General features: G+C 56.0%; 2 protein-coding genes and 1 long non-coding RNA gene across 6 annotated transcripts in view; 2 read left to right on the forward strand and 1 right to left on the reverse strand.

The window, feature by feature from the left end:
* Positions 1-7,108: 7,108 nt before the first annotated feature.
* The window catches only part of LOC148056184 (uncharacterized), a 53,871-nt gene continuing 33,627 nt past the window's right edge, over positions 7,109-27,352 (reverse strand). Inside the window, exons 7-9 of one of the 4 annotated variants that reach the window (XR_015703626.1) lie at positions 25,831-26,411; positions 15,516-16,096; positions 7,109-8,425 (exon numbers count right to left, since the gene is read on the reverse strand). This is a non-coding gene — a long non-coding RNA (uncharacterized LOC148056184). Of the gene's footprint in view, positions 8,426-9,982; positions 11,207-11,848; positions 12,160-14,976; positions 16,097-25,830; positions 26,412-27,352 lie in introns of those variants that run through there. The other 3 variants (XR_015703625.1, XR_015703627.1, XR_015703624.1) reach the window with 3 other exon arrangements.
* Positions 12,397-14,906, forward strand: LOC148056185 (uncharacterized). The gene is made up of 2 exons (XM_087752547.1): positions 12,397-12,867; positions 12,965-14,906. Exons 1-2 carry the CDS (start codon positions 12,441-12,443, stop codon positions 14,686-14,688), a joined length of 2,151 nt encoding a protein of 716 aa, XP_087608673.1. The 5' UTR covers positions 12,397-12,440; the 3' UTR covers positions 14,689-14,906.
* Positions 23,063-25,837, forward strand: LOC148056186 (uncharacterized). Its single transcript, XM_087752549.1, has one exon. It carries the CDS (start codon positions 24,066-24,068, stop codon positions 25,002-25,004), a length of 939 nt encoding a protein of 312 aa, XP_087608675.1. The 5' UTR covers positions 23,063-24,065; the 3' UTR covers positions 25,005-25,837.

Here is a 27,352-nt window from a genome sequence, read left to right on the forward strand (position 1 = left end):
CTTTTGGTCCCGGCACCTTTGGTGTGGGAGGAATCCCTGGACGTTCGCTATTGCTAGTCGGCTCTGGACCAGCGGCCCAGGCAGATAGTATTGGACTTTGGGAGAGTAGAGAAAGAGACAGCCCCAGCGTTTGTGGGGCAGTGAATGCAGTTGCCTGGATACTGGAAGAGCAGCAAGAGCTTTTGGTCCCGGCACCTTTGGTGTGGGAGGAATCCCTGGACGTTCGGAATTGGTGAGCTGGCTCCGGCTCAGCAGCCCAGGCAGATAGTATTGGACTTTGGGAGAGTGCAGAAAGAGACAGCGCCAGCGTTTGTGGGGCAGTGAATGCAGTTGCCTGGATACTGGAAGAGCAGCAAGAGCTTTTGGTGCCGGCACCTTTGGTGTGGGAGGAATCCCTGGACGTTCGGAATAGCTGGCTGGCTCCTGCTCAGCAGCCCAGGCAGATAGTATTGGACTTTGGGAGAGTGCAGAAAGAGACAGCGCCAGCGTTTGTGGGGCAGTGAATGCAGTTGCCTGGATACTGGAGGAGCAGCAGGAGCTTTTGGTCCGGGCACCTTTGGTGTGGGAGGAATCCCTGGACGTTCGCTATTGCTAGTCGTCTCTGGACCAGCGGCCCAGGCAGATAGTATTGGACTTTGGGAGTGTACAGAAAGAGACAGCCCCAGCGTTTGTGGGGCAGTGAATGCGGTTGCCTGGATACTGGAAGAGCAGCAAGAGCTTTTGGTCCTGGCACCTTTGGTGTGGGAGGAATGCATGGACGTTTGGTATTGCTAGTCGGCACGAGACCAGCGGCCCAGGGAGATAGTATTGGTCTTTGGGAGAGTAGAGAAAGAGACAGCCCGAGCGTTTGTGGGGCAGTGAATGCGGTTGCCTGGATACTGGAGAAGAAGCAAGAGCTTTGGTCCCAGCACCTTTGGTGTGGGAGGAATCCCTGGACGTTCAGAATTGGTGAGCTGGCTCCGGCTCAGCAGCCCAGGCAGATAGTATTGGACTTTGGGAGAGTGCAGAAAGAGACAGCCCCAGCGTTTGTGGGGCAGTGAATGCAGTTGCCTGGATACTGGAAGAGCAGCAAGAGCTTTTGGTCCGGGCACCTTTGGTGTGGGAAGAATCCCTGGACGGTCGGAATTGGTGAGGTGGCTCTGGCTCAGCAGCCCAGGCAGATAGTATTGGACTTTGGGAGAGTGCAGAAAGAGATAGCGCCAGCGTTTGTGGGGCAGTGAATGCAGTTGCCTGGATACTGGAAGAGCAGCAAGAGCTTTTGGTGCCGGCACCTTTGGTGTGGGAGGAATCCCTGGACGTTCGCTATTGCTGGACGGCTCTGGACCAGCGGCCCAGGCCGATAGTATTGGACTTTGGGAGAGTAGAGAAAGAGACAGCGCCAGCGTTTGTGGGGCAGTGAATGCAGTTGCCTGGATACTGGAAGAGCAGCAAGAGCTTTTGGTGCCGGCACCTTTGGTGTGGGAGGAATCCCTGGACGTTCGGAATTGGTGAGCTGGCTCCGGCTCAGCAGCCCAGGCAGATAGTATTGGACTTTGGGAGAGTGCAGAAAGAGACAGCCCCAGCGTTTGTGGGGCAGTGAATGCAGTTGCCTGGATACTGGAAGAGCAGCAAGAGCTTTTGGTCCCGGCACCTTTGGTGTGGGAGGAATCCCTGGACGTTCGGAATTGGTGAGCTGGCTCCGGCTCAGCAGCCCAGGCAGATAGTATTGGACTTTGGGAGAGTGCAGAAAGAGACAGCCCCAGCGTTTGTGGGGCAGTGAATGCAGTTGCCTGGATACTGGAAGAGCAGCAAGAGCTTTTGGTGCCGGCACCTTTGGTGTGGGAGGAATCCCTGGACGTTCCATATTGCTATTCAGCTCTGGACCAGCGGCCCAGGCAGATAGTATTGGACTTTGGGAGAGTGCAGAAAGAGACAGCGCCAGCGTTTGTGGGGCAGTGAATGCAGTTGCCTGGATACTGGAAGAGCAGCAAGAGCTTTTGGTCCCGGCACCTTTGGTGTGGGAGGAATCCCTGGACGTTCGGAATAGCTGGCTGGCTCCTGCTCAGCAGCCCAGGCAGATAGTATTGGACTTTGGGAGAGTGCAGAAAGAGACAGCGCCAGCGTTTGTGGGGCAGTGAATGCAGTTGCCTGGATACTGGAGGAGCAGCAGGACCTTTTGGTCCGGGCACCTTTGGTGTGGGAGGAATCCCTGGACGTTCGCTATTGCTAGTCGTCTCTGGACCAGCGGCCCAGGCAGATAGTATTGGACTTTGGGAGTGTACAGAAAGAGACAGCCCCAGCGTTTGTGGGGCAGTGAATGCGGTTGCCTGGATACTGGAAGAGCAGCAAGAGCTTTTGGTCCTGGCACCTTTGGTGTGGTAGGAATGCATGGACGTTTGGTATTGCTAGTCGGCACCAGACCAGCGGCCCAGGGAGATAGTATTGGACTTTGGGAGAGTGCAGTCTGGGTACCAGGGAGAAGAGATCAGCACCTCCCGCTCCACTTCCCCTCCTCAGGAAGCTGTCGAGAGCCGTGAGGTCGCCCCTCACCCTCCTTCTCTCCAAAATAGATAAGCCCAGTGTCCTCTGCCCCTCTTCATGGGACACACCTTCCAGCCACTTCCTCAGCTTTGCTGCCCTTCTCGGCACGCATTCACGTACTTTGACATCCTTTTGAAATGGTGGGGCCCAGAACCGCACACAATCCTCAAGGTGAGGCCGCACCAGCACTAAATACAGCGGGATAATCACCTCTTCCGACCGGCTGGTTACACTGTGTTTGATGCACCCCACGATGCGGTTTGCCCTCTTGGCTGCCAGGGCACACTGCTGCCTCCTGTTGAGCCTGCTGTCACCCAGCACCTGCAGACCCCTTTTGCAGGGCTGCTCTCCCAATTTAGACTTGTGCCCGGCGTTACTCCGTCCCAGGTGCAGAATCCGGCATTTGGTCTTGTTCAGTTTCACGCCGTTGATGATTGCCCAGTGCTCCCACCTGTCCAGACCCCTCTGCAAGACCTCTTGTCCCTCGAGAGAGTCAGCAGCACCTCCCACTTCCGTATCATCCCCAGACTTCCTAAGGGCGCATTCAACTCCTGCATCCAGATCATTGAGAAAAGGATTGAACAGAACTGGCCCTAGAATTGAGCCTGGAGGAGCACCGCTGGTGACTGGTTGCCAGCCAGATGGAGCCCCATTCACTGCAACCCTTTGAGCCCTGCCGTTCAGCCAGTTCTTCACCCAGCGCACCGTCTACCTGCTCATCTCACAGCTGGGTGACTTGTCCAGAAGGATGCTGTGAGGGACAGTGCCAAAAGCCTTACTAAAACCCAGAAAAACTGCATCCACCGCCATCCTTTCACCCACTAGGCGGGTGACCTTATCGTAGAAGGATATCAAATTAGTTAGACAGGGCTTGCCCTTTGTGAACCCGTCTTGACTGTGCCTGATGATTGCATTGTTCTTTACAAGTCTTTCAGTGGCACCCAGCATGATCTTCTCCATCATTCTTCCGGGTCCTGAGGTTAAAGATAGTTGCTGTCTAAGGTGCTACTGTGTTGATACTGCTTAATTTTATCCAAGGAATTTTTACAAAATAATCCTAAAGATGGTTCTAATCTCAGGGTGGGATGTGGAGGCTTTATGCACCGTAGTAGCACAAGATTGTAAGTGGAGCACCATTGCCCATCCAGAGCAAAGCCGAATTACGTCTCTTGGGATGAAGATGAGCAAATGTCCACCTTGTTCCCAACTTTAAGGTATTTTAAATTCCAGAACGGAGAATATTTGTGTGCACATCTAAAGGCACATGCCTGCTCTGGGAATTCATGATGAAAAGAAGGTGGTGGTAATTTTTTTTTTTCCCCTCCTCACCCATTCAATCATTTCTAGATTAAACGCTGTCAATCAGAAATGGTCTCTTTCTGCTAAAGCCTCTGCTGTGTACTGCGGCAAGTCATGCACTGAGCGAGCCACTGCCTTTTCTTTTTCAATCATCTTCTTCATTGGGCTGCAGGTTTCTCTTGGGCCTGAGATCCAAGACTCAGAATTGGTTTAACTTGTTAGGGCTCTTTCTTTGTAGGTGTTTTTACAGACTGAAAGACAACCTTGGTTATGCTTCTCGTTATTTTTAGTTTTACTTTGAGTATCAGCTAAACTGCTCCTAATGAAGCAGAACTATAAGCTTCCTTGATGCTTAGTAAAAGACGTATTATTTTTTTTTCTGCAGTGGTTTGATATTTTGTGATGGTGTATGTAGAGGCAGCTGTTCACAGAGACAACATGTATATTGAAGCAAATGGATGTTCTGCATGAGCATTTTTCGTACCGCACGACTGCTTTTCGGGCTTAACTTGTGAAATTGTTTCTCATCACATTTCTAGCTGATGGGAGGAGAGCAAGGACGAGAAGTCTCACAGGAGCACGCTTCTCCTGCAAGTCACAGCTCAGCTTTTCACACTCAGGTAGGTCTAGGTATAGAGATGTGTGTGCTTGTGTGTATGTGTGTATTATTTTTTCCTGGTTGTTTCTAAGAGGTGATTATGGTCGTTTTGTAGCAGGAATGGGCAGAAGCAGTAGCATTTTCTGCTGTTTTCAATGTGAATAATGGTGTTTTGCCTAAAAGAACAGTTTGTTCAGACAGGTTGTCGTGGTTTAACCCCAGCCAGAAACTAAGCACCACCCAGCCGCTCGCTCACTCCCCCCACCCCAGTGGGATGGGGGAGAGAATTGGAAGGGTGAAAGTCAGAAAACTCATGGGTTGAGATAAGAACAGTTTAATAATTGAAGTAAAATGAAGTAGAATAGGAGGAGGAGGAGCAATAATAACAATAATAATAATAATAATAATAATAATAATAATAATAATAATAATAATAATAATAATAATAATAATAAACAATAATAATATAGAAAGCAAGTGATACACGATGCAATTGCTCACCAGCCACCGACCGATGCCCAGCCTGTTCCCGAGCAGCGATCACTGCCCCCTGGCCAACTCCCCCCCAGTTTACATACTGAGCATGACATCATACGGTATGGAACAGCCCTTTGGCCAGTCTGGGTCAGCTGTCGTGGCTGTGCCCCCTCCCAGCTTCTTGTGCACCGGGCAGAGCGTGGGAAGCTAAAAAGTCCTTGACTGGTGTAATCACTACTTAGCAACATCCAAAACATCAGTGTGTTATCAACATTATTCTCATACTAAATCCAAAACACAGCACTGTACCAGCTACTGGGAAGAAAAATCAACTCTATCCCAGCTGAAACCAGGACAGTATCCACCCCTTATTCCATACCATATACGTCATGCCCAGGTCTTACGCTTTCGAATACATTCCAATTAATCACTACCACTTTTACACACACACACACACACAGACATAATTTCCTTAGTCTATAGGCTATCCCTCTAAAATGTTTGTTGAGTTGATTTAGTCCATGACTTTGGGCTCCATCTGTCATAACAGTCTTTCAGGGCAGGAGAGATGGTGTGTGGTGTTGGATTGTTGCATGCTGAAGCCCGTTCTGGTTCCATCACCACTGCACTTTGCTCGGTTTCCTCAAAGTTCATTCTTCATTAATCTGGGTGATTCTTACTGTATACTGTTGATATGGCACATAGTAATCATTGAAGTGATGACATCCGGTATTATATAGCAACTACCATTCTACAATTCAGTTCATTGGCTATTTTCACCCCAAATCAAATCCCCTTGAGGTATATATCAGAATTCCCCATCCTCCTGCATCACCTACCAAGTGCACCCAGGTCCTTGAGCAAAAGCAATCCCACGGATGGGTTTACCTCTGCCTGAGGCAGGAGTAACCTAGACTGTCTTCCCCGTCATATTTTTTAGGTGCGCTACAGGGGCTTTATCCCCCTCTACAGTACGTCAAAGTCTTGACTGGGCAGGGCCAGCTCGATTGGCAGATCCCCTAGTGTTGACTAACCAGGTGGCCTTTGCTAAATGTGTACCCCAATGTTTGAATGTTCCACCGCCCATTGCTTTTAGTGTAGTCTTTAACAGTCCATTGTACGTTCGATTTTCCCAGAGGCTGTTGCGTGGTAGGGGATGTGATATACCCACTCAATGCCATGCTCTTTGGCCCAGGTGTCTATGAGGTTGTTTTGGAAATGAGTCCCGTTATCTGACTCAATTCTTTCTGGGGTGCCCTGTCGCCACAGGACTTGCTTTTCAAGACCCAGGAGTGCTCCGGGCGGTGGCATGGGGCACGGGATATGTTTCCAGCCATCCGGCGGCTGCTTCCACCATTGGAAGCACATGGCGCTTGCCTTGGCGGGTTTGTGGGACTGTGATATAATCAATCCGCCAGGCCTCCCCATATCTATATTTCAGCCATTGTCCTCCATACCAGAGAGGCTTGAACCGCTTAGCTTGCTTGATTGCAGCGCATGTTTCACATTCATGGCTAAGCTGTGCAATAGTGTCCATGGTCAGGTCCACCTTGATCACCAGCCCATCTATATGTTGCATCTCTTCCTTGATGGCCTGAGGTGTCATGGGCCCACCAAGCTAGAAATAATTCACCCTTCTGTTCCCAGTCCAGATCCACTTGAGCCACTTCAATCTTAGCAGCCTGACCCACCTGCTGATTGTTTTGATATTCTTCAGTGGCCCGACTCTTGGGTACGTGAGCATCTACGTGACGTACTTTTACAACCAGGCTCTCTACCCGGGCAGCAATATCTTGCCACAGTGCAGCAGCCCACATGGGTTTGCCTCTGCGCTGCCAGTTGCTCTGCTTCCACTGCTGTAACCGCCCCCACAGGGCATTTGCCACCATCCATGAGTCAGTATAGAGATAGAGCACTGGCCACTTTTCTCATTCGGCAATATCTAAAGCCAGCTGGATGGCTTTCACCTCTGCCAACTGACTCGATTCACCTTCTCCTTCAGCAGTTTCTGCAACTTGTCGTATAGGACTCCATACAGCAGCTTTCCACCTCCGATGCTTTCCCACAAGACAACAGGACCCATCAGTGAACAGGGCATATTGCTTCTAATTTTCTGGTAGTTTATTATACAGCGGGGCCTCCTCAGCACGCGTCACCTCCCCTCTGGCGATATTCTGAAATCTTTGCCTTCTGGCCAGTCCATGATCACTTCCAAGATTCCTGGGTGACTGGGGTTTCCTATTCGAGCCCGTTGTGTGATGGGTGCAACCCACTTACTCCATGTAGCGTTAGTTGCGTGATGTGTAGAGGGGACCCTCCCTTTGAACATCCAGCCCAGCACTGGCAGTCGGGGTGCCAGGAGGAGCTGTGCTTCACTACCAGCCACTTCTGAAGTGGTTTGAACACCTTCATATGCTGCCAATGTCTCTTTCTCAGTTGGAGTATAGCTAGCCTTGGATCCTCTGTATCCCCGACTTCAAAACCCTAGGGGTCGACTTCAAGTCTCCCCTGGTGCTTTCTGCCAGAGGCTCCAGGTCGGGCCGTTCTCCCCGGCTGCAGTGTAGAGCACATTTTGTTCATCTTGTCCTGCCCGGACTGGCCCAAGGGCGACTGCATGAAATGTCTCCTGTTTAATTTGTTCAAAGGCTTGTCGTTGCTCAGGGCCTCATTTTAAGTTGTTCTTCTTCCGAGTCACTTGATAGAGAGGGCTTACGATCAGACTGTAATTTGGAATATGCGTTCTCCAACAACCCACAACACCCAAGAAAGCCTGTGTTTCCTTTTTGCTGGTTGGTGGAGACATGGCTGTTATTTTGTTGATCACATCCAGTGGGATCTGACAATGTCCGTCTTGCCATTTTATTCCTAAAAACTGGATCTCCTGTGCAGGTCCCTTGACCTTACTTTCTTTTATGGCAAAGCCGGCCTCCAGAAGGATTTGGACTATTTTCTTCCATTTCTCAAAACCTCTTCTGCTGTGTTGCCCCACACGATGATGTCATCAATGTATTGCAGGTGTTCTGGAGCTTCACCCTGTTCCAATGCAGTCTAGATCAGTCCACGGCAAATGGTAGGGCTGTGTTTCCACCCCTGGGGCAGTCGATTCCAGGTGTACTGGATGGCCCTCCAAGTGAAAGCAAACTGTGGCCTGCACTCCAGCGCCAAAGGGATAGAGAAAAACGCATTAGTGATGTCAGTTGTGGCATACCATTTGGCTGCCTTTGACTCCAGTTCGTATGGAAATTCCAGCATGTCCGGCACGGCAGCGCTCAGCGGTGGCGTGACTTCATTCAGGCCCCGGTAGTCTCCTGTTAGTCTCCACTCTCCATTAGACTTTCGCACTGGCCATATGGGACTGTTAAAAGGTGAGCGAGTCTTGCTGATCACTCCTTGGCTCTCCAGTCGACGAATCAGCTTACGGATGGGAATCAGGGAGTCTCTGTTGGTGCGATATTGCCGCCGATGCACTGTTGTGGTAGCGATTGGCACCTCTTGTTCTTCAGCCCTCAGCAGCCCCACAATAGAAGGGTCCTTTGAGAGACCAGGCAGGGTAGACAGCTGTTTAATTTCCTCCATCTCCAAGGCAGCTATACCAAAAGCCCACCGGTACCCTTTTGGGTCTTTGAAATACCCTCTCCTGAGTTAGTCTATGCCAAGGATGTGAATGTCCCATACTCTCCCACACACCCTGCCACTCGTAACTATCCAGCCTTGGGGCAGATCTCTGGATGATATTCTTAAAATGCTTATTAACCTTAGACAAAACAGAAACAATATTCCCAAGGAATATACCGAAGGATGTTCGAGATACAAAAAAGTTGTTGTAACGAAGGATGAAGAATCATAGAAGAAGGCAGCGAAGGTGCCATTCTGTATTTCCTCCATAAAAAGCCTCTCAGAGGAGGAGGTATAATTGCTAATTGTCTCCATGAGGTGGTACCCGAAGTACAGTAATGTCTTCAGTACAAAACCCAAATACCAGGTAACACTCAAGGTCAGTGTTTTAATAAGAAGTCTCCAAAGCAAAACATCACCAATCACTGCAGAGAACAGCAAACTGCAAAAACCAACACCAATCTTTAACACGTACTGCAAAAACAAGAGCAAGGTGCAGATCAAGTAGACTAATACCGAGAACAGATGAATCAAAATTATGACGGGCAACTGTTAACAGATACAAATTCCTTAGTACACTCTGGTTAATCTGTTGTTATCTCAAACCCTTTGTGCCCCATGTTGGGCACCAAGAAGGACTGTCGTGGTTTAACCCCAGCCAGCAACTAAGCACCACGCAGCTGCTCGCTCACTCCCCGCACCCCAGTGGGATGGGGAAGAGCATTGGAAGGGTGAAAGTCAGAAAACTCATGGGCTGAGATAAGAACAGTTTAATAATTGAAGTAAAATGGAATAGAATAGTACTAGGAGTAGGAGTAGGAGTAGGAGTAGGAGTAGGAGTAGGAGTAGTAATGATGATGATGATGATGATGATGATGATGATGATGATGATAATAATAATAATATACAATAATAATATACAAAGCAAGTGATACACGATACAATTGCTCACCAGCCACCAACCGATACCCAGCCCGTTCCTGAGCACCAATCGCTGCCTCCCATCCAACTCCCCCAATTTATATAGTAAGAATCACGTCCTATGGTATGGAATAGCCCTTTGGCCAGTCTAGGTCAGCTGTCCTGGCTGTACCCCCTCCCAGCTTCTTGTGAACTGGGCAGAGCATGGGAAGCTAAAAAGTCCTTGACTCGTGTAATCACTACTTAGCAACAACTAAAACATCAGTGTGTTCTCAAGATTATTCTCATACTAAATCCAAAACACAGCACTGTACCAGCTACTGGGAAGAAAAAATCAACTCTATCCCAGCTGAAACCAGGACACAGGCAAAAACATTTCTTCGTTTCAGACAGGAACACAGCTGGGACTGTCTCCTCTGGTCCCTTTTGGCTGGGTTACTGCCTGCTGCTCGTGCACCACGAAGATGGCCTCTCGTGCCCTGCAGCTGGGGGGACGAAGGCTTTTTCCCCCACGCTGGGCCAGCAAGTGACCCCGGGGCTTTTTGCCTTCCTCTGCAGCACTGAGCACGGCCCCTTGCCAGGGCTCCTTTGGGCCATTTTGGCTAGGTGCCTGCTGCTCCTGCTCCACGAAGGTGGCCCTTGTGCCCCGCATGCGGGGGGAGGACGCTTTCTAGACTCCCAGGGCGGACGCCCAGGGTGGCCCCCGGGGGGTTGCTGCTTCTCCTCTCTAACAGCATTGAGCGCAGCCCCTTGTCAGGGCTCCTCTGGGCCCTTGGGGCTCAGTTCTTGCCTGCTGCTCTTGCACCTCCGAGGCGCCGCTCGTGCCCTGGCGCTCCCTGGCTCTTTTGCCCATTGCAGGTTTGGAGCAGGAGCGAGCTCTGCTCTTGCCTTGGCTCCGTTTCCCGAGGTGTTCTTGCTTGTGCAAAACAGCCTGTGCTTGGAAGGGCTCCAGGCTTGCTGCCCCCTCCGCAGCTGCCGCTTTTCAGCTCTCCCTGCATGCGATCCAAGCGCAGGGCAGGCAGGAGAGCGCTTTTCCTGCCTCCCTGGCCAAGAAGCACAGCGGAGCAAGTTTTGGAAGGCAAAAGGTGTGCTTGTCATCGACCCGTGTCCTACTTGGGAAAATACCCCAGGGCACCACACCCCTCTTCTTCTTCTACTTTTCTGGGGGTGGTCGGGACCCATCCTCCTTCTTCAAGTTCTTCTGCACTGTTGAGAAACGAGGGACTGCTTGGCCCGTATTCCTGCTGCTCCTTTCTGCGGCTTTCCTTTGCCACACTGCAGGGCATGATTTTTCCAACTAAACTGAAGAACACATCAGCCTGCTCCTGCCTACACGTGCGCATTGTGCTAATGCTTGTGAGCATCGGCTCTGAAAGAGATTCAGCAAAATGGCCTAAAATAGCCTCAAATAAAATCAGAGAAAATAAAATAATAAAATGATAAAATCATAACATTAAATAACAAAATAAAATAAAAACGCATAAAGCAAGGTAAAGTAAAGTAAGATTAACCAACATAAAATAAAATAATAAAAAATAAACCCAAAGAAAATTTGATAAAATCAAATACAATAACATAACATGAAAGAAACTAAACTAAAATAACATAAACCAACATAACCAGGCAGAAAATAAAATAAAGTAAAATTAAGTCAACTAAAATGAAATCCTGTTTCTACTTGTATCCCTTTTGATTTGTGTCCTCGAAAGTGTTTCTGGAGCTGTAAACCCCCTGGCATTTCAGGCAAAGAGTGGTCTCCTTGTTCTGCGCCTCATCCTGAGTGCAGGGAAGAGAAGAGGAGAGAAGAGAAGGGCTGAGTTGGCAGGGACCTCCAGGGACCTTCGGGACTATCTAGCTGAGGTGAAGACGACTAGCAGGAGCAAGACAAAGGCTGAGAGGGCTGCCGTCACTTTCAGGAAAGGTCTTGAGGGTGAAGGCCAAAGGAGGAGAAAAGCTCTTGAGTGCAAGGAAAAAGAGGGTCAAGAAGAGAAAACAATTTGGGACTTCTTTCCCAGAAGAAGACCTCACCATAAGCAGGGTAGTAGCAAATGTCCCTTGGTGCATCGGTCAGGAGCGGCGAGGCCATCCTGCACGTGCTCTACGGCTCTGCACAGTTCACGCAGAGGGAACCCAAAGCCTTGCTTTCACCTCTGGCATCCCCACAACCAAATACATGGCTATGGTACAAACAGCCTTCATGACGCAGTCTGAATGTCCAGCTGTAGTTAGCGGGACGCCCAGCAGCTGTGCCCAGTGCATGGCCAGCAAGGGCAGGGACAGCCCCCTGAGCCTCCTGGGCCCAGGGACTGCCTCGGGGCCAGCAGCCCAAAGGCCTTCCTGGGAAGGATGCTGGGCGGAGGGCCGGCGGGCGGGGCTGCGCGGGGGGGCCCCGTCCCCCCGTGTCACAGTGCCACCACCCGGCAACGCAGCAGTCACCATGCCCCGGGACAGCATAAAAGGGAGCACGCTCCCGCGGCCCGCTGCCATAGCTGGCCTGGGGGCAGCCCGAAGACGAAGTGCGAGAGGAAGTCCTTGAGGAGGCGGTGGAATTACTTGGCGAGGGCTGAGGGAGGAAGGCCGGAGGAGGCTTGCCGAGGCTGCTGGAGACGAGAAGAACCACCAACACGTGGAGGTTCCCGAGGCTGGCTAGCCTTTTCAGCTGGCTAGCAGTGGCAAGAGCAAGGGAATGCCTTCTTGAAGAGCACTGCAGAGCTCGCCGTCCTCATCCCCTGCGGAGCCAGTGGCAGCAGCCGTGAGGAACGGGATGCAGAGATGTTGGCGGGGGTCCCGGTGCTTTGGAGCAGCCACTGGTGCCTTGCCAGGCGCAGGAAGGATCGTTGCCCCCCCAACGGATCAGGCCGCGGGCGTTTTGCCCCTCTGGGAAGGCCCTGAGCTCCCTCCTGGGGTGCAGCTCCCTCACGGTGTGCAGCTCCCCCAAGGGGTGCAGCTCCCCCCGATGGCGCGGCTCCCCCGTGTCGTGCAGCTCCCTCCTGGGCTGCAGCTCCCTCCCATGGTGCAGCTCCCCCAAGGGGTGCAGCTCCCCCTGATGGCGCGGCTCCCCCGTGTCGTGCAGCTCCCTCCTGGGCTGCAGCTCCCTCCCACGGTGCAGCTCCCCCAAGGGGTGCAGCTCCCGTGCAGGGTGCAGCTCCCCACCGTGGCCGCTCCTTGTCCCCCTGCCTACAGCTGGGGACAGCAGGTGGTGATAGGGACACTGGTGCCCCACCAGCCGATGGGCCTGGGGCCGTGGGCCGTGGGCCAGGGGGAGACCCTGGACCCCACAGGCCCCCCCGTGCTCCTCACCCTGCCCGGCAGCGCCCAGAAGCCATTGGAGGCCTCCAGCAAGGACGGGGCGGCCATCGAGGACACTGTCCCTGCTGCCAGCCCCCGCCAGACCACCCTGCCTCTGCCGACTGGCAGAGCCACGACGAAGCCCAAAGGTGAGGTCTGGGGGGTGGCAGAGCCCATGGTCGGGTGGCCAAGCTTAGCAAAGCTGGCATCGCCCCGGGGTTCGATTGCTTTTGTTTCCTTTTTCAGCAGTGGTGACCACCCCGGGGGCCCCGGGGAAGCCCGCGGATCTGCCCCAGCAGGGGCCAGACGCCTTCGCCGAGGCCTTTCCTGAGCAGGCAGAGGACACCACCGCCAGCCGTGTGCTCGCCTGGCTCGACGCCACGGACAGCGAGGACACCGTCCCCGATGTCCCCGACAGCCCCAGCTTCACCGCCTTCCTCCACGAGCTCCCCGACCTCTCCGAGTACGTGGCGGAGGACGGCTGCCCCAAGGAGCGAGCGGTGGCGGCAGCGCTGGGGGACAGCGTGGGCACCGTCCCCCATGTCCTCCACTTTACTGCCTTCCTCAATGAGCTCCCCAACCTCCCCAAGTACGTGGCGGACGATGGCTACCCCAAGGAGCAAGCAGTGGCAGCGGGGCTGGGGGACAGCGAGGACACCGTCCCCGGTGTCCCCGAAGTCCCCGACTTGAGCACCTACCTCAACAAGCTCCCTCATTTCTTGGAGTACAGGGCATACGGCGGCAGCCCCAAAGAGAGAGAGGCAGTGGCGGGGCTGGGGGACGGCGAGGTCACTGTCGATAATGTCCCCGACTCTACCAACTTCCTCAGCCACCTCCCTGACTTCTCCGAGTACGTGGCAGAGGGCAGCTGCCCCAGTGAACGAGTGGCGGCGGCGGGGCTGGGGGACAGCGAGGACACTGTCCCTGATGGCCTTGATTTCCCCAACAGCCTCGCCAGCACTGCTTTCCTCAATGAGCTCCACGACTTCTCGGAGTACGTGGCGGACGGCGACTGCCCCCAGGACCAAGCCATGGCGGCGCGGCTAGGGGACAGCGAGGACACCATCTTGACCACCAACGTCCCCAACTTGACCACTGACGTCCTCAATGAGCTCCCTGACCTCTCCGAGTACGTGGCGGAGGGTGGCTGCCCCAATGAACGAGCCGTGGCAGGGGGGCTGGGGGATGGTGAGGACACTGTCCCCAGTGTCCCCGTCATCCCCAGCTTGACCACCTCCCTCAACAAGCTCCCCCACCTCTTGGAGTACAGGGCAGAGGGCGGCTGCAACAAGGAGCAAGTGGCAGCGGTGATGCTGGGGGACGGTGAAATCACCTTCCCTGATGTCCCCGACAGCCTTGCCAGCACCGCCTCCTTCAGCGAAGTCCCCGACTTCTGGGACAACGGGCTGGAGGGCAACTGCCCCAAGGACCGCCTGGCAGCGGCAATGCTGGGGGACGCCGACCCCTTCTGGGGGGGGCCGGCCTCCCCCTTGCAGGACCCCGAGGGGAAGCAGGGCACGGTGGCGGCAGACCTCCCCACCTGGCTGCCACTCAGCCCCTCGGACACTTCTGAGGAGAGCTCTCCGGAGACTTCAGACGACAGTCCTGTGGAGAGTCCCCGCAAGGATCCCCTGAAGGCTCTTGCGGAGACTCCCCTGCTGAGCCCCCTGCAGATCCCGCTCCTGAGTCCCCTGGCCAGCCCCCCGGCTGCCCCCCAGCGTCATCCACCCCGCACGGCCCAACTGGTGCAGGAGGCACTGCGGAGGCAGCCCCGGGTGCTTTTGACCCGCTTGCCGCTGCCGCCGGGTGCCGCCTCCTGCCAGATGGTGCCCAGATCGGGAGAGATGGGCGGCAAGAAGGCCAAGCGCCCCGCACCAGCCAGCGCCCCCAAAACACAAGAGACCACCCTGCGCGACAGCATCCCACCAAAGAAAAAGAAGAAGAGGGTGGTTGTGCCAGGTGCCCAATAACTCAAAAACGCTGTCAGAGGGGAAGGTGGGCGGGCACGGCACGGTGGGGGCGGCAGCGGGCAGCAGGCAGGACACAGCAAGCGGAGAGCATCCAACAGCAACAACGTGCCTGCCAAGCCATCTAGAAGCCAGAGGGATGCCAGGGGGCAAAGGCCCCTCGCACACCTGAGGGGACAGGTTTCATGCAGCCCATGCCAGGCCGTGCCCCGCAGCACCCGACAGCAGTGGGACGCACGCCGCTGCAGCCCCCCCGGGGCAGCCCCCAGGAGCCCCTGGGCCGGGAAGAAGCTGCGGAGCGGTGGGGGCAGGGGCAAGGCACGGCAGACGCCCTCACCGCTCTGGTATGCGGGAGCCCTCTCTGCCCACCATCACGCTGCCGGCCCTGGGCCCACCCAGCGCCACTTCCACTTCTGCTGCCTTCACACCTTGCCCTTGCCCGGCAAAGGCTGCAGCCGCGGCGCCACCTCGCCGTTCCTAAAGGAACAACCGCCCCCGAACCAGCATCCCCACTCCGGCCTGGTACCAACACCGCTGCTACTGCCAGCTCCGCCCTGGCCTGCTGCTGACAGCCCCACCGCCAGCATCCCCATCGCGGGCTGCAACCAGCGTCCCCAGGAACAGCATCCCCACCCCGGGGCTGAGGAGGCCCCGCTATGACCTGAGGGCGCACGTGCTGACCTCCATCCCGTGTTTCCACCTGCTGGGGCAAGGACTGAAGGTGGTCATCTGAAAGCTACTGAAATACCCAGTAGTTCAGCTCATTGCAATTGTTTAAGACAAGGCTTTTGGCTAGAACACAGTCAAGAAAATTGAAAAACAGAACTAACCTGCACTCCCTCCTTGACTGGCACCTCTTTCTTCATCACTTCTTTGCATTTCTATCGTTCCTGCGCAGTACATATCAAGATTTTCCTCATGAAAAGAAGCAAGAAAGATCAGTCACAACTATGCAGGAAACCTGCCATTCACATACACAGTGCCCACACAGGAGCATTATCAAGGCCCTGCCTAGACACAGAAGATTAAATTCATGCACCGGGGAGGAGAGAGCAGGAACAGCGCTCTGGCACCCACGAGGAGTAACAACAATTTCTGCTCTGAACTGGGGCTTAGTCAAAGGGCAAGCACAGTACTGGTCCAGACACGAAACTGAGCGTATCGCTTAATCCCGGGCGCCACACGCACTGGACCTTCTTCCATCGCCTCCTGCCGACGAATGGTTTCCCAGGCTCTTCCATCTCATCGCAGCTGCACGCTGGCTCCGGGCTGACTGGGGGAACTTCTCAGCGCTTTAACTTTGCTTCAGGCTTGCTACGAGCACGCGGCTTCATCCCTTTGGCTTGGCCCCCAGCAGAAGCTGGGCAAGTGGCAGGTTTGCAAGTGCCTTGATGGAACGGAGCTTGGACACCTACCAGGCATTAAAAACCAACCAAAGAAAAAGCCAGAGAAACTGCGTTAGAGAGCAGCAGAAAGAAACAACGGGGCTCAGCACTCTTTCACACACGGCGTTTGGAATTTGGGAGACTGGGGCTCCCAACAGACTCGCCTCTTGCAATGGAAACATCCTGTAGCTTTTGAGCCTGACAGAAATATTACAGACTGCCCCCATCCCTACGCTGCAGCTGCCCCAAGCGTTTGCTTGTCCATGTCCATGTTCCTCTCTGAAAGCTGCTGTGTGCCTGGCTGAGGACAGGCACAATCCACACAGAGAGCAACCAGAGCTAAACGCTGCGCTTTCCTGGGTGAAGTTTCCTCAGAAAAAATACATTGACAAAACCAAATAACCTGCTACTGCAAGCACCAGGAAAAAAAGTCCCTGACAGGTTACCGGACCTTCCCGGCTGTGGTAAAACCATCCGCCCTCGGTACCCCCAATTCCCAGAAGCCCGCAGCACAGCTTGGGTGGGGGGACAGGCAGGTATCCCACCTTGGGGCCCAGAGAGGGGCACAAGTGTTACACGTGGGATTCAGAAAAGGAGTTAATTACCAAGGCCTGCTTCAAAGCGTTCATCATCAAGGCCTGCTTAGAAGAAGTTGGTCACCAACAACTGACAGCTACCAAGGACAGAGTAGAGCTAGGAAGGAAGTGAATCAGCATGCCCGCAGAAACCAAGGACAGAGGAGAGGCCTGTAAGGTAAGAAGGAATCTCTGAATGAAAGAGTGAGCTCAGGACAAAGATCATGGGCAGTCTGAACATAAACCAAGAAACTCCCTGAACACTGGCGAGTGTCAGCTGTGTTCTTAACAAAAGGAAACAGCCAAATCAGCATGCTGAGGTGGAAAAAAACAACGAGGTCAACAAGCGGACAGCTGGAACTTGAGGAGAACGACCACCAAGGACCCCCGAAACAAGCCCCAGAATCAAACAGCGCATGCTCCGGTGGGAGGGGAAAGATGGTAATGATTTCTGGGAAATAATTGTAATATCAATGACTTTCCTCGGAAAATTAAGGAGTATGTGCGTTTTAAGTTTGATAAACACTTTGCTGGCGTGACCTACGGCATGCACGCTGGGCGGAGGTATCCCCCGTTCATCCAGCGCTGCAATAAAGAAGGCCTGCTTTCTGAATGCCAAATTGGCGTTAGAAAGGTTTTGGGCCGGTTGGCGGTAGCACAAGCATCTGCCAAGGGAGCTGCCTCCAACCAGGAGCGCTCCCCACCGGCTGCTCTGCCAACAACGCCCCGGCGCGTGCTCCCACCAGGAGGCAGAAACAGCTCCGTGTCTGGAAATCCCCATTTCTCAAAGGCTGTCGGCAGAGGCGGGGCTGTCCATCAGCACCAGACCCACAGGAGGGGACAGCAAAGGCCCCTGGCCTGTCCCCACCACAGCATGCCCTGCCCCAAAGCCCGGAGCCGCCTGCAGAGAGGAGGCCACTCTGCCTTCCCCTGCCCTGCGGACATCAAACACCCACCTCCAGCTGGCAGGGCTGGGGCTGGCGACCCTGGGGGCAGCAGCAGGAACCGCTCCCACCCTGCTGCTGGGGCTGGCCCTGGGGCTGAGCCCTCGGGCCCAGGGCTGGGGACTGGGCCGTGGCGGGGCCCGTGGGCGGTGAGGCCTCCAGGCCCCTGCCCCAGGCCCATCCCCACTGGCACATACCTGCTCCTGCAGCTCCCCTGGCCCTGTGGCCTGGGCCTGGCCCTGGCCCTGGCCTGGCCCTGCTCCCCCCGGGCCCCGGCTGCCCCCGGCCCGGCTCCCGCCCCTTTCTCCTCAGGCCCCTGGGCCTCGGCCCCCTCCGGCCCCGCCCCACCCGGCTCTGACTGACAGCCCGCCTCCGGCTCCGCCGATTGGCTCCGCCGTGGCCAATGGCGCGGCTGGGGGGCTGGGCCTGCGCAGGGCGGGAGGGGAGGGAAGGGCGAGGGGCAGGGCCGGGGGCAGGGCCGGGGGGGAGCTGCCCGGGCTTTGCTGGGCACCGGCACGGCTTTCCCAAAGGGTGGCTCTGGCTGTGCTCCAGCCACCGCCCTGGGCAGGAGGAGCTGCGTGCCGGGAGCCGCTGGCAGCGGCCAGGCTGAGCCCAGCACCCAGGGCCTCCCTCAGGCCTCGCTGCCCCCGGGCGCTGAGGAGGAGAGACGCCCTGTGCTGGCGCGGCCCAGGGCGTCCTCCTGCGGCCAGAAGGGAGGACAGAGCCCTGTCCCTCTCCCCACGGGGGCTGACCGCTGTCCTTGGCTTCTGTCCCCGGGGGTCCCCGGTGCTGGCAGGCCCCGCGGGGCCTCGGGGCCAAGCAAATGCCGGGGCGCCAGGGGCTGCTGGGGCCCAGGGCGGCTTTGGGCCTCTCCGAAGCCGAGGCACGGCCGCCCCTTTGCTTCTGCAGGTGCAGTTGTTTGCTACCCCCTGGGAGTCTGGGAGGCCTTCGGGGAAACGAGGAGGTCCCAGCACGCACGCAGGGAGGAGGACAGTGAAAAGGAGCCCTGTCAGGGTTTTTCTGCTGTTTCCCATCTGAACGCAGGCATCTGCGTGCATCAAAGAGCGAGCTGCGCTGGTCTTCGCGATAACTGCGCTCCTTTCTTTTTCAGTTGTGTGCCCACCCTTTTCCTTTTCTCCACCTTTTCTTCCTTCCCCTTTCCCCCCCAGCTGCACTCTCTGTTAAAGGTAAGTAGGATTTGGCTTTCTGGACACATCATCCGGACACTTTCTAAGTCTGTTTTTACCCTAAGCTGGTCTCTGTGCTCCCAGTTTTAACTCTGTATTCTCTATTGCTGAGATTTATGGAGGACCGGGAATTGGGTGTACTGACTAAAACGACAGATATTCAAATGCAATCCTGCCTAGAGGATTAATGCTGTCATTTAGGTATTCACGCGGTCCAGTTCTCTCTCAGCTACACTGGCATTGTTTGCCTGCTCCTGTTTTCCAGCCGCCTTAAAGATACGCCTCTCCACCACAATTAGTAGATGTCATCAGCTTGTGGTTTTGCCGTGTCTTTCTGATGTTGGTTCTGAAGAAATAAAGTAGACGGATGAGTTACAGGGAGTCTCAGAAAGACAGTACAGCAGCATCCTGGTACCCATGAAGCATTTGCAAGCAAAAAACCCTGAATTTATGTGGCTCTGCATGTAGACTTTGGGCATATTCCTGCAGGAGTTGCTGCAGTGCTTTCAGGCACTACCTAGTAATTCTGGACGCCACAGCGTTGTGCTTATAAACATGGCCTTGTTTTGGGGGTTAATTTCAATGCGTATGCTTAGTGCTGTCTTGCCAATGCATCCTGCGTTTCTGGCTGGATGGCACCCTCTCCTGGTATTGTAATGCTGCCCTGAAAGGAGAGGAGAGATGCTGCTGGCATCAAAGCTCAAAGCAATACCCGTGTGTGGGGATAAGGTAGCTATGGTAGATAGCTGAACTCGGGGCTTGGGCTCCCACAAAGAAACACTGTTCTAAAGACTCTGCTGCTGACATTGCTGTTATTTCCTTGTCAGATGAGTGATTTTTTTCACTGAAGGAGACTTGCACTTGGACGTGTCTAGGCTATGACTGTTCTTTCTCCGACACTCAAGTACTCTACCTGGTAGCTATTTGTAATACTAGGGGTAGAGACATTGGCTGAAGTGGCCTTTGTGTTTTCATTCTAAACAATGTAGCCTTGTAGTAATTTTCCAAACATTACCTTTATGTATTTTCCAGTAAAAGACAGCATATGTTGTGAATAGAATGGATTTGATTCAGCGTAGTAAAAATGCCATCATTCGCACAGTTCTAATGGGAATACTGGGATCAGGCCGTGGGCATTTTGCCCCTCTGGGAAGGCCCTGAGGTGGCAGCAGGTGGAGGGAGAATCGGGCTTGAGCATCTCCTGGGAGGCGTGAGCAGCCTGTGGGCCGAGGAGGCAGGTCTTGCTCACGTGCTCAGGGAATAGCCGGTCGCCGGCGGCGCTGGGGTCAGGAAGGAATTTTCCCCCGGGGCAGACTGGCACTGCTCCCTGGGGGCTTTTTGCCTTCCTCTGCAGCATTGAGCATGAGCACTTGTCAGGGCTCCTCTGGTCCCTTTTGGCTGGGTTACTGCCTGCTGCTCGTGCACCACGAAGATGGCCTCTCGTGCCCTGCAGCTGGGGGGACGAAGGCTTTTTTCCCCCCACGCTGGGCCAGCAAGTGACCCCGGGGCTTTTTGCCTTCCTCTGCAGCACTGAGCACGGCCCCTTGCCAGGGCTCCTTTGGGCCATTTTGGCTAGGTGCCTGCTGCTCCTGCTCCACGAAGGTGGCCCTTGTGCCCCGCATGCGGGGGGAGGACGCTTTCTAGACTCCCAGGGCGGACGCCCAGGGTGGCCCCCGGGGGGTTGCTGCTTCTCCTCTCTAACAGCATTGAGCGCAGCCCCTTGTCAGGGCTCCTCTGGGCCCTTGGGGCTCAGTTCTTGCCTGCTGCTCTTGCACCTCCGAGGCGCCGCTCGTGCCCTGGCGCTCCCTGGCTCTTTTGCCCATTGCAGGTTTGGAGCAGGAGCGAGCTCTGCTCTTGCCTTGGCTCCGTTTCCCGAGGTGTTCTTGCTTGTGCAAAACAGCCTGTGCTTGGAAGGGCTCCAGGCTTGCTGCCCCCTCCGCAGCTGCCGCTTTTCAGCTCTCCCTGCATGCGATCCAAGCGCAGGGCAGGCAGGAGAGCGCTTTTCCTGCCTCCCTGGCCAAGAAGCACAGCGGAGCAAGTTTTGGAAGGCAAAAGGTGTGCTTGTCATCGACCCGTGTCCTACTTGGGAAAATACCCCAGGGCACCACACCCCTCTTCTTCTTCTACTTTTCTGGGGGTGGTCGGGACCCATCCTCCTTCTTCAAGTTCTTCTGCACTGTTGAGAAACGAGGGACTGCTTGGCCCGTATTCCTGCTGCTCCTTTCTGCGGCTTTCCTTTGCCACACTGCAGGGCATGATTTTTCCAACTAAACTGAAGAACACATCAGCCTGCTCCTGCCTACACGTGCGCATTGTGCTAATGCTTGTGAGCATCGGCTCTGAAAGAGATTCAGCAAAATGGCCTAAAATAGCCTCAAATAAAATCAGAGAAAATAAAATAATAAAATGATAAAATCATAACATTAAATAACAAAATAAAATAAAAACGCATAAAGCAAGGTAAAGTAAAGTAAGATTAACCAACATAAAATAAAATAATAAAAAATAAACCCAAAGAAAATTTGATAAAATCAAATACAATAACATAACATGAAAGAAACTAAACTAAAATAACATAAACCAACATAACCAGGCAGAAAATAAAATAAAGTAAAATTAAGTCAACTAAAATGAAATCCTGTTTCTACTTGTATCCCTTTTGATTTGTGTCCTCGAAAGTGTTTCTGGAGCTGTAAACCCCCTGGCATTTCAGGCAAAGAGTGGTCTCCTTGTTCTGCGCCTCATCCTGAGTGCAGGGAAGAGAAGAGGAGAGAAGAGAAGGGCTGAGTTGGCAGGGACCTCCAGGGACCTTCGGGACTATCTAGCTGAGGGGAAGACGACTAGCAGGAGCAAGACAAAGGCTGAGAGGGCTGCCGTCACTTTCAGGAAAGGTCTTGAGGGTGAAGGCCAAAGGAGGAGAAAAGCTCTTGAGTGCAAGGAAAAAGAGGGTCAAGAAGAGAAAACAATTTGGGACTTCTTTCCCAGAAGAAGACCTCACCATAAGCAGGGTAGTAGCAAATGTCCCTTGGTGCATCGGTCAGGAGCGGCGAGGCCATCCTGCACGTGCTCTACGGCTCTGCACAGTTCACGCAGAGGGAACCCAAAGCCTTGCTTTCACCTCTGGCATCCCCACAACCAAATACATGGCTATGGTACAAACAGCCTTCATGACGCAGTCTGAATGTCCAGCTGTAGTTAGCGGGACGCCCAGCAGCTGTGCCCAGTGCATGGCCAGCAAGGGCAGGGACAGCCCCCTGAGCCTCCTGGGCCCAGGGACTGCCTCGGGGCCAGCAGCCCAAAGGCCTTCCTGGGAAGGATGCTGGGCGGAGGGCCGGCGGGCGGGGCTGCGCGGGGGGGGCCCCGTCCCCCCGTGTCACAGTGCCACCACCCGGCAACGCAGCAGTCACCATGCCCCGGGACAGCATAAAAGGGAGCACGCTCCCGCGGCCCGCTGCCATAGCTGGCCTGGGGGCAGCCCGAAGACGAAGTGCGAGAGGAAGTCCTTGAGGAGGCGGTGGAATTACTTGGCGAGGGCTGAGGGAGGAAGGCCGGAGGAGGCTTGCCGAGGCTGCTGGAGACGAGAAGAACCACCAACACGTGGAGGTTCCCGAGGCTGGCTAGCCTTTTCAGCTGGCTAGCAGTGGCAAGAGCAAGGGAATGCCTTCTTGAAGAGCACTGCAGAGCTCGCCGTCCTCATCCCCTGCGGAGCCAGTGGCAGCAGCCGTGAGGAACGGGATGCAGAGATGTTGGCGGGGGTCCCGGTGCTTTGGAGCAGCCACTGGTGCCTTGCCAGGCGCAGGAAGGATCGTTGCCCCCCCGACGGATCAGGCCGCGGGCGTTTTGCCCCTCTGGGAAGGCCCTGAGCTCCCTCCTGGGGTGCAGCTCCCTCACGGTGTGCAGCTCCCCCAAGGGGTGCAGCTCCCCCCGATGGCGCAGCTCCCCCGTGTCGTGCAGCTTCCCTCTGGGGTGCAGCTCCCTCATGGTGTGCAGCTCCCCCAAGGGGTGCAGCTCCCCCCGATGGCGCGGCTCCCCCGTGTCGTGCAGCTCCCTCCTGGGCTGCAGCTCCCTCCCACGGTGCAGCTCCCCCAAGGGGTGCAGCTCCCGTGCAGGGTGCAGCTCCCCACCGTGGCCGCTCCTTGTCCCCCTGCCTACAGCTGGGGACAGCAGGTGGTGATAGGGACACTGGTGCCCCACCAGCCGATGGGCCTGGGGCCGTGGGCCGTGGGCCAGGGGGAGACCCTGGACCCCACAGGCCCCCCGTGCTCCTCACCCTGCCCGGCAGCGCCCAGAAGCCATTGGAGGCCTCCAGCAAGGACGGGGCGGCCATCGAGGACACTGTCCCTGCTGCCAGCCCCCGCCAGACCACCCTGCCTCTGCCGACTGGCAGAGCCACGACGAAGCCCAAAGGTGAGGTCTGGGGGGTGGCAGAGCCCATGGTCGGGTGGCCAAGCTTAGCAAAGCTGGCATCGCCCCGGGGTTCGATTGCTTTTGTTTCCTTTTTCAGCAGCGGTGACCACCCCGGGGGCCCCGGGGAAGCCCGCGGATCTGCCCCAGCAGGGGCCAGACGCCTTCGCCGAGGCCTTTCCTGAGCAGGCAGAGGACACCACCGCCAGCCGTGTGCTCGCCTGGCTCGACACCACGGACAGCGAGGACACCGTCCCCGATGTCCCCGACAGCCCCAGCTTCACCGCCTTCCTCCACGAGCTCCCCGACCTCTCCGAGTACGTGGCGGAGGACGGCTGCCCCAAGGAGCGAGCGGTGGCGGCAGCGCTGGGGGACAGCGTGGGCACCGTCCCCCATGTCCTCCACTTTACTGCCTTCCTCAATGAGCTCCCCAACCTCCCCAAGTACGTGGCGGACGATGGCTACCCCAAGGAGCAAGCAGTGGCAGCGGGGCTGGGGGACAGCGAGGACACCGTCCCCGGTGTCCCCGAAGTCCCCGACTTGAGCACCTACCTCAACAAGCTCCCTCATTTCTTGGAGTACAGGGCATACGGCGGCAGCCCCAAAGAGAGAGAGGCAGTGGCGGGGCTGGGGGACGGCGAGGTCACTGTCGATAATGTCCCCGACTCTACCAACTTCCTCAGCCACCTCCCTGACTTCTCCGAGTACGTGGCAGAGGGCAGCTGCCCCAGTGAACGAGTGGCGGCGGCGGGGCTGGGGGACAGCGAGGACACTGTCCCTGATGGCCTTGATTTCCCCAACAGCCTCGCCAGCACTGCTTTCCTCAATGAGCTCCACGACTTCTCGGAGTACGTGGCGGACGGCGACTGCCCCCAGGACCAAGCCATGGCGGCGCGGCTAGGGGACAGCGAGGACACCATCTTGACCACCAACGTCCCCAACTTGACCACTGACGTCCTCAATGAGCTCCCTGACCTCTCCGAGTACGTGGCGGAGGGTGGCTGCCCCAATGAACGAGCCGTGGCAGGGGGGCTGGGGGATGGTGAGGACACTGTCCCCAGTGTCCCCGTCATCCCCAGCTTGACCACCTCCCTCAACAAGCTCCCCCACCTCTTGGAGTACAGGGCAGAGGGCGGCTGCAACAAGGAGCAAGTGGCAGCGGTGATGCTGGGGGACGGTGAAATCACCTTCCCTGATGTCCCCGACAGCCTTGCCAGCACCGCCTCCTTCAGCGAAGTCCCCGACTTCTGGGACAACGGGCTGGAGGGCAACTGCCCCAAGGACCGCCTGGCAGCGGCAATGCTGGGGGACGCCGACCCCTTCTGGGGGGGGCCGGCCTCCCCCTTGCAGGACCCCGAGGGGAAGCAGGGCACGGTGGCGGCAGACCTCCCCACCTGGCTGCCACTCAGCCCCTCGGACACTTCTGAGGAGAGCTCTCCGGAGACTTCAGACGACAGTCCTGTGGAGAGTCCCCGCAAGGATCCCCTGAAGGCTCTTGCGGAGACTCCCCTGCTGAGCCCCCTGCAGATCCCGCTCCTGAGTCCCCTGGCCAGCCCCCCGGCTGCCCCCCAGCGTCATCCACCCCGCACGGCCCAACTGGTGCAGGAGGCACTGCGGAGGCAGCCCCGGGTGCTTTTGACCCGCTTGCCGCTGCCGCCGGGTGCCGCCTCCTGCCAGATGGTGCCCAGATCGGGAGAGATGGGCGGCAAGAAGGCCAAGCGCCCCGCACCAGCCAGCGCCCCCAAAACACAAGAGACCACCCTGCGCGACAGCATCCCACCAAAGAAAAAGAAGAAGAGGGTGGTTGTGCCAGGTGCCCAATAACTCAAAAACGCTGTCAGAGGGGAAGGTGGGCGGGCACGGCACGGTGGGGGCGGCAGCGGGCAGCAGGCAGGACACAGCAAGCGGAGAGCATCCAACAGCAACAACGTGCCTGCCAAGCCATCTAGAAGCCAGAGGGATGCCAGGGGGCAAAGGCCCCTCGCACACCTGAGGGGACAGGTTTCATGCAGCCCATGCCAGGCCGTGCCCCGCAGCACCCGACAGCAGTGGGACGCACGCCGCTGCAGCCCCCCGGGGCAGCCCCCAGGAGCCCCTGGGCCGGGAAGAAGCTGCGGAGCGGTGGGGGCAGGGGCAAGGCACGGCAGACGCCCTCACCGCTCTGGTATGCGGGAGCCCTCTCTGCCCACCATCACGCTGCCGGCCCTGGGCCCACCCAGCGCCACTTCCACTTCTGCTGCCTTCACACCTTGCCCTTGCCCGGCAAAGGCTGCAGCCGCGGCGCCACCTCGCCGTTCCTAAAGGAACAACCGCCCCCGAACCAGCATCCCCACTCCGGCCTGGTACCAACACCGCTGCTACTGCCAGCTCCGCCCTGGCCTGCTGCTGACAGCCCCACCGCCAGCATCCCCATCGCGGGCTGCAACCAGCGTCCCCAGGAACAGCATCCCCACCCCGGGGCTGAGGAGGCCCCGCTATGACCTGAGGGCGCACGTGCTGACCTCCATCCCGTGTTTCCACCTGCTGGGGCAAGGACTGAAGGTGGTCATCTGAAAGCTACTGAAATACCCAGTAGTTCAGCTCATTGCAATTGTTTAAGACAAGGCTTTTGGCTAGAACACAGTCAAGAAAATTGAAAAACAGAACTAACCTGCACTCCCTCCTTGACTGGCACCTCTTTCTTCATCACTTCTTTGCATTTCTATCGTTCCTGCGCAGTACATATCAAGATTTTCCTCATGAAAAGAAGCAAGAAAGATCAGTCACAACTATGCAGGAAACCTGCCATTCACATACACAGTGCCCACACAGGAGCATTATCAAGGCCCTGCCTAGACACAGAAGATTAAATTCATGCACCGGGGAGGAGAGAGCAGGAACAGCGCTCTGGCACCCACGAGGAGTAACAACAATTTCTGCTCTGAACTGGGGCTTAGTCAAAGGGCAAGCACAGTACTGGTCCAGACACGAAACTGAGCGTATCGCTTAATCCCGGGCGCCACACGCACTGGACCTTCTTCCATCGCCTCCTGCCGACGAATGGTTTCCCAGGCTCTTCCATCTCATCGCAGCTGCACGCTGGCTCCGGGCTGACTGGGGGAACTTCTCAGCGCTTTAACTTTGCTTCAGGCTTGCTACGAGCACGCGGCTTCATCCCTTTGGCTTGGCCCCCAGCAGAAGCTGGGCAAGTGGCAGGTTTGCAAGTGCCTTGATGGAACGGAGCTTGGACACCTACCAGGCATTAAAAACCAACCAAAGAAAAAGCCAGAGAAACTGCGTTAGAGAGCAGCAGAAAGAAACAACGGGGCTCAGCACTCTTTCACACACGGCGTTTGGAATTTGGGAGACTGGGGCTCCCAACAGACTCGCCTCTTGCAATGGAAACATCCTGTAGCTTTTGAGCCTGACAGAAATATTACAGACTGCCCCCATCCCTACGCTGCAGCTGCCCCAAGCGTTTGCTTGTCCATGTCCATGTTCCTCTCTGAAAGCTGCTGTGTGCCTGGCTGAGGACAGGCACAATCCACACAGAGAGCAACCAGAGCTAAACGCTGCGCTTTCCTGGGTGAAGTTTCCTCAGAAAAAATACATTGACAAAACCAAATAACCTGCTACTGCAAGCACCAGGAAAAAAAGTCCCTGACAGGTTACCGGACCTTCCCGGCTGTGGTAAAACCATCCGCCCTCGGTACCCCCAATTCCCAGAAGCCCGCAGCACAGCTTGGGTGGGGGGACAGGCAGGTATCCCACCTTGGGGCCCAGAGAGGGGCACAAGTGTTACACGTGGGATTCAGAAAAGGAGTTAATTACCAAGGCCTGCTTCAAAGCGTTCATCATCAAGGCCTGCTTAGAAGAAGTTGGTCACCAACAACTGACAGCTACCAAGGACAGAGTAGAGCTAGGAAGGAAGTGAATCAGCATGCCCGCAGAAACCAAGGACAGAGGAGAGGCCTGTAAGGTAAGAAGGAATCTCTGAATGAAAGAGTGAGCTCAGGACAAAGATCATGGGCAGTCTGAACATAAACCAAGAAACTCCCTGAACACTGGCGAGTGTCAGCTGTGTTCTTAACAAAAGGAAACAGCCAAATCAGCATGCTGAGGTGGAAAAAAACAACGAGGTCAACAAGCGGACAGCTGGAACTTGAGGAGAACGACCACCAAGGACCCCCGAA

The sequence above is a fragment of the Nipponia nippon genome, unplaced genomic scaffold (genome assembly GCF_047370975.1).
Source record: "Nipponia nippon isolate SJK-2023a ecotype South Korea unplaced genomic scaffold, ASM4737097v1 scaffold_16, whole genome shotgun sequence".
NCBI lineage: Eukaryota > Metazoa > Chordata > Aves > Pelecaniformes > Threskiornithidae > Nipponia > Nipponia nippon.

Excerpts from the sequence above, each read along its gene's own strand:
- LOC148056186 (XM_087752549.1), top strand. The coding sequence starts at position 24,066 with ATGGCGGCGCGGCTAGGGGACAGCGAGGACACCATCTTGACCACCAAC.
- LOC148056185 (XM_087752547.1), top strand. The coding sequence starts at position 12,441 with ATGGTGCAGCTCCCCCAAGGGGTGCAGCTCCCCCTGATGGCGCGGCTC. Across the intron at positions 12,868-12,964 it reads AGCCACGACGAAGCCCAAAG|CAGTGGTGACCACCCCGGGG; the intron begins GTGAGGTCTGGG and ends TTCCTTTTTCAG.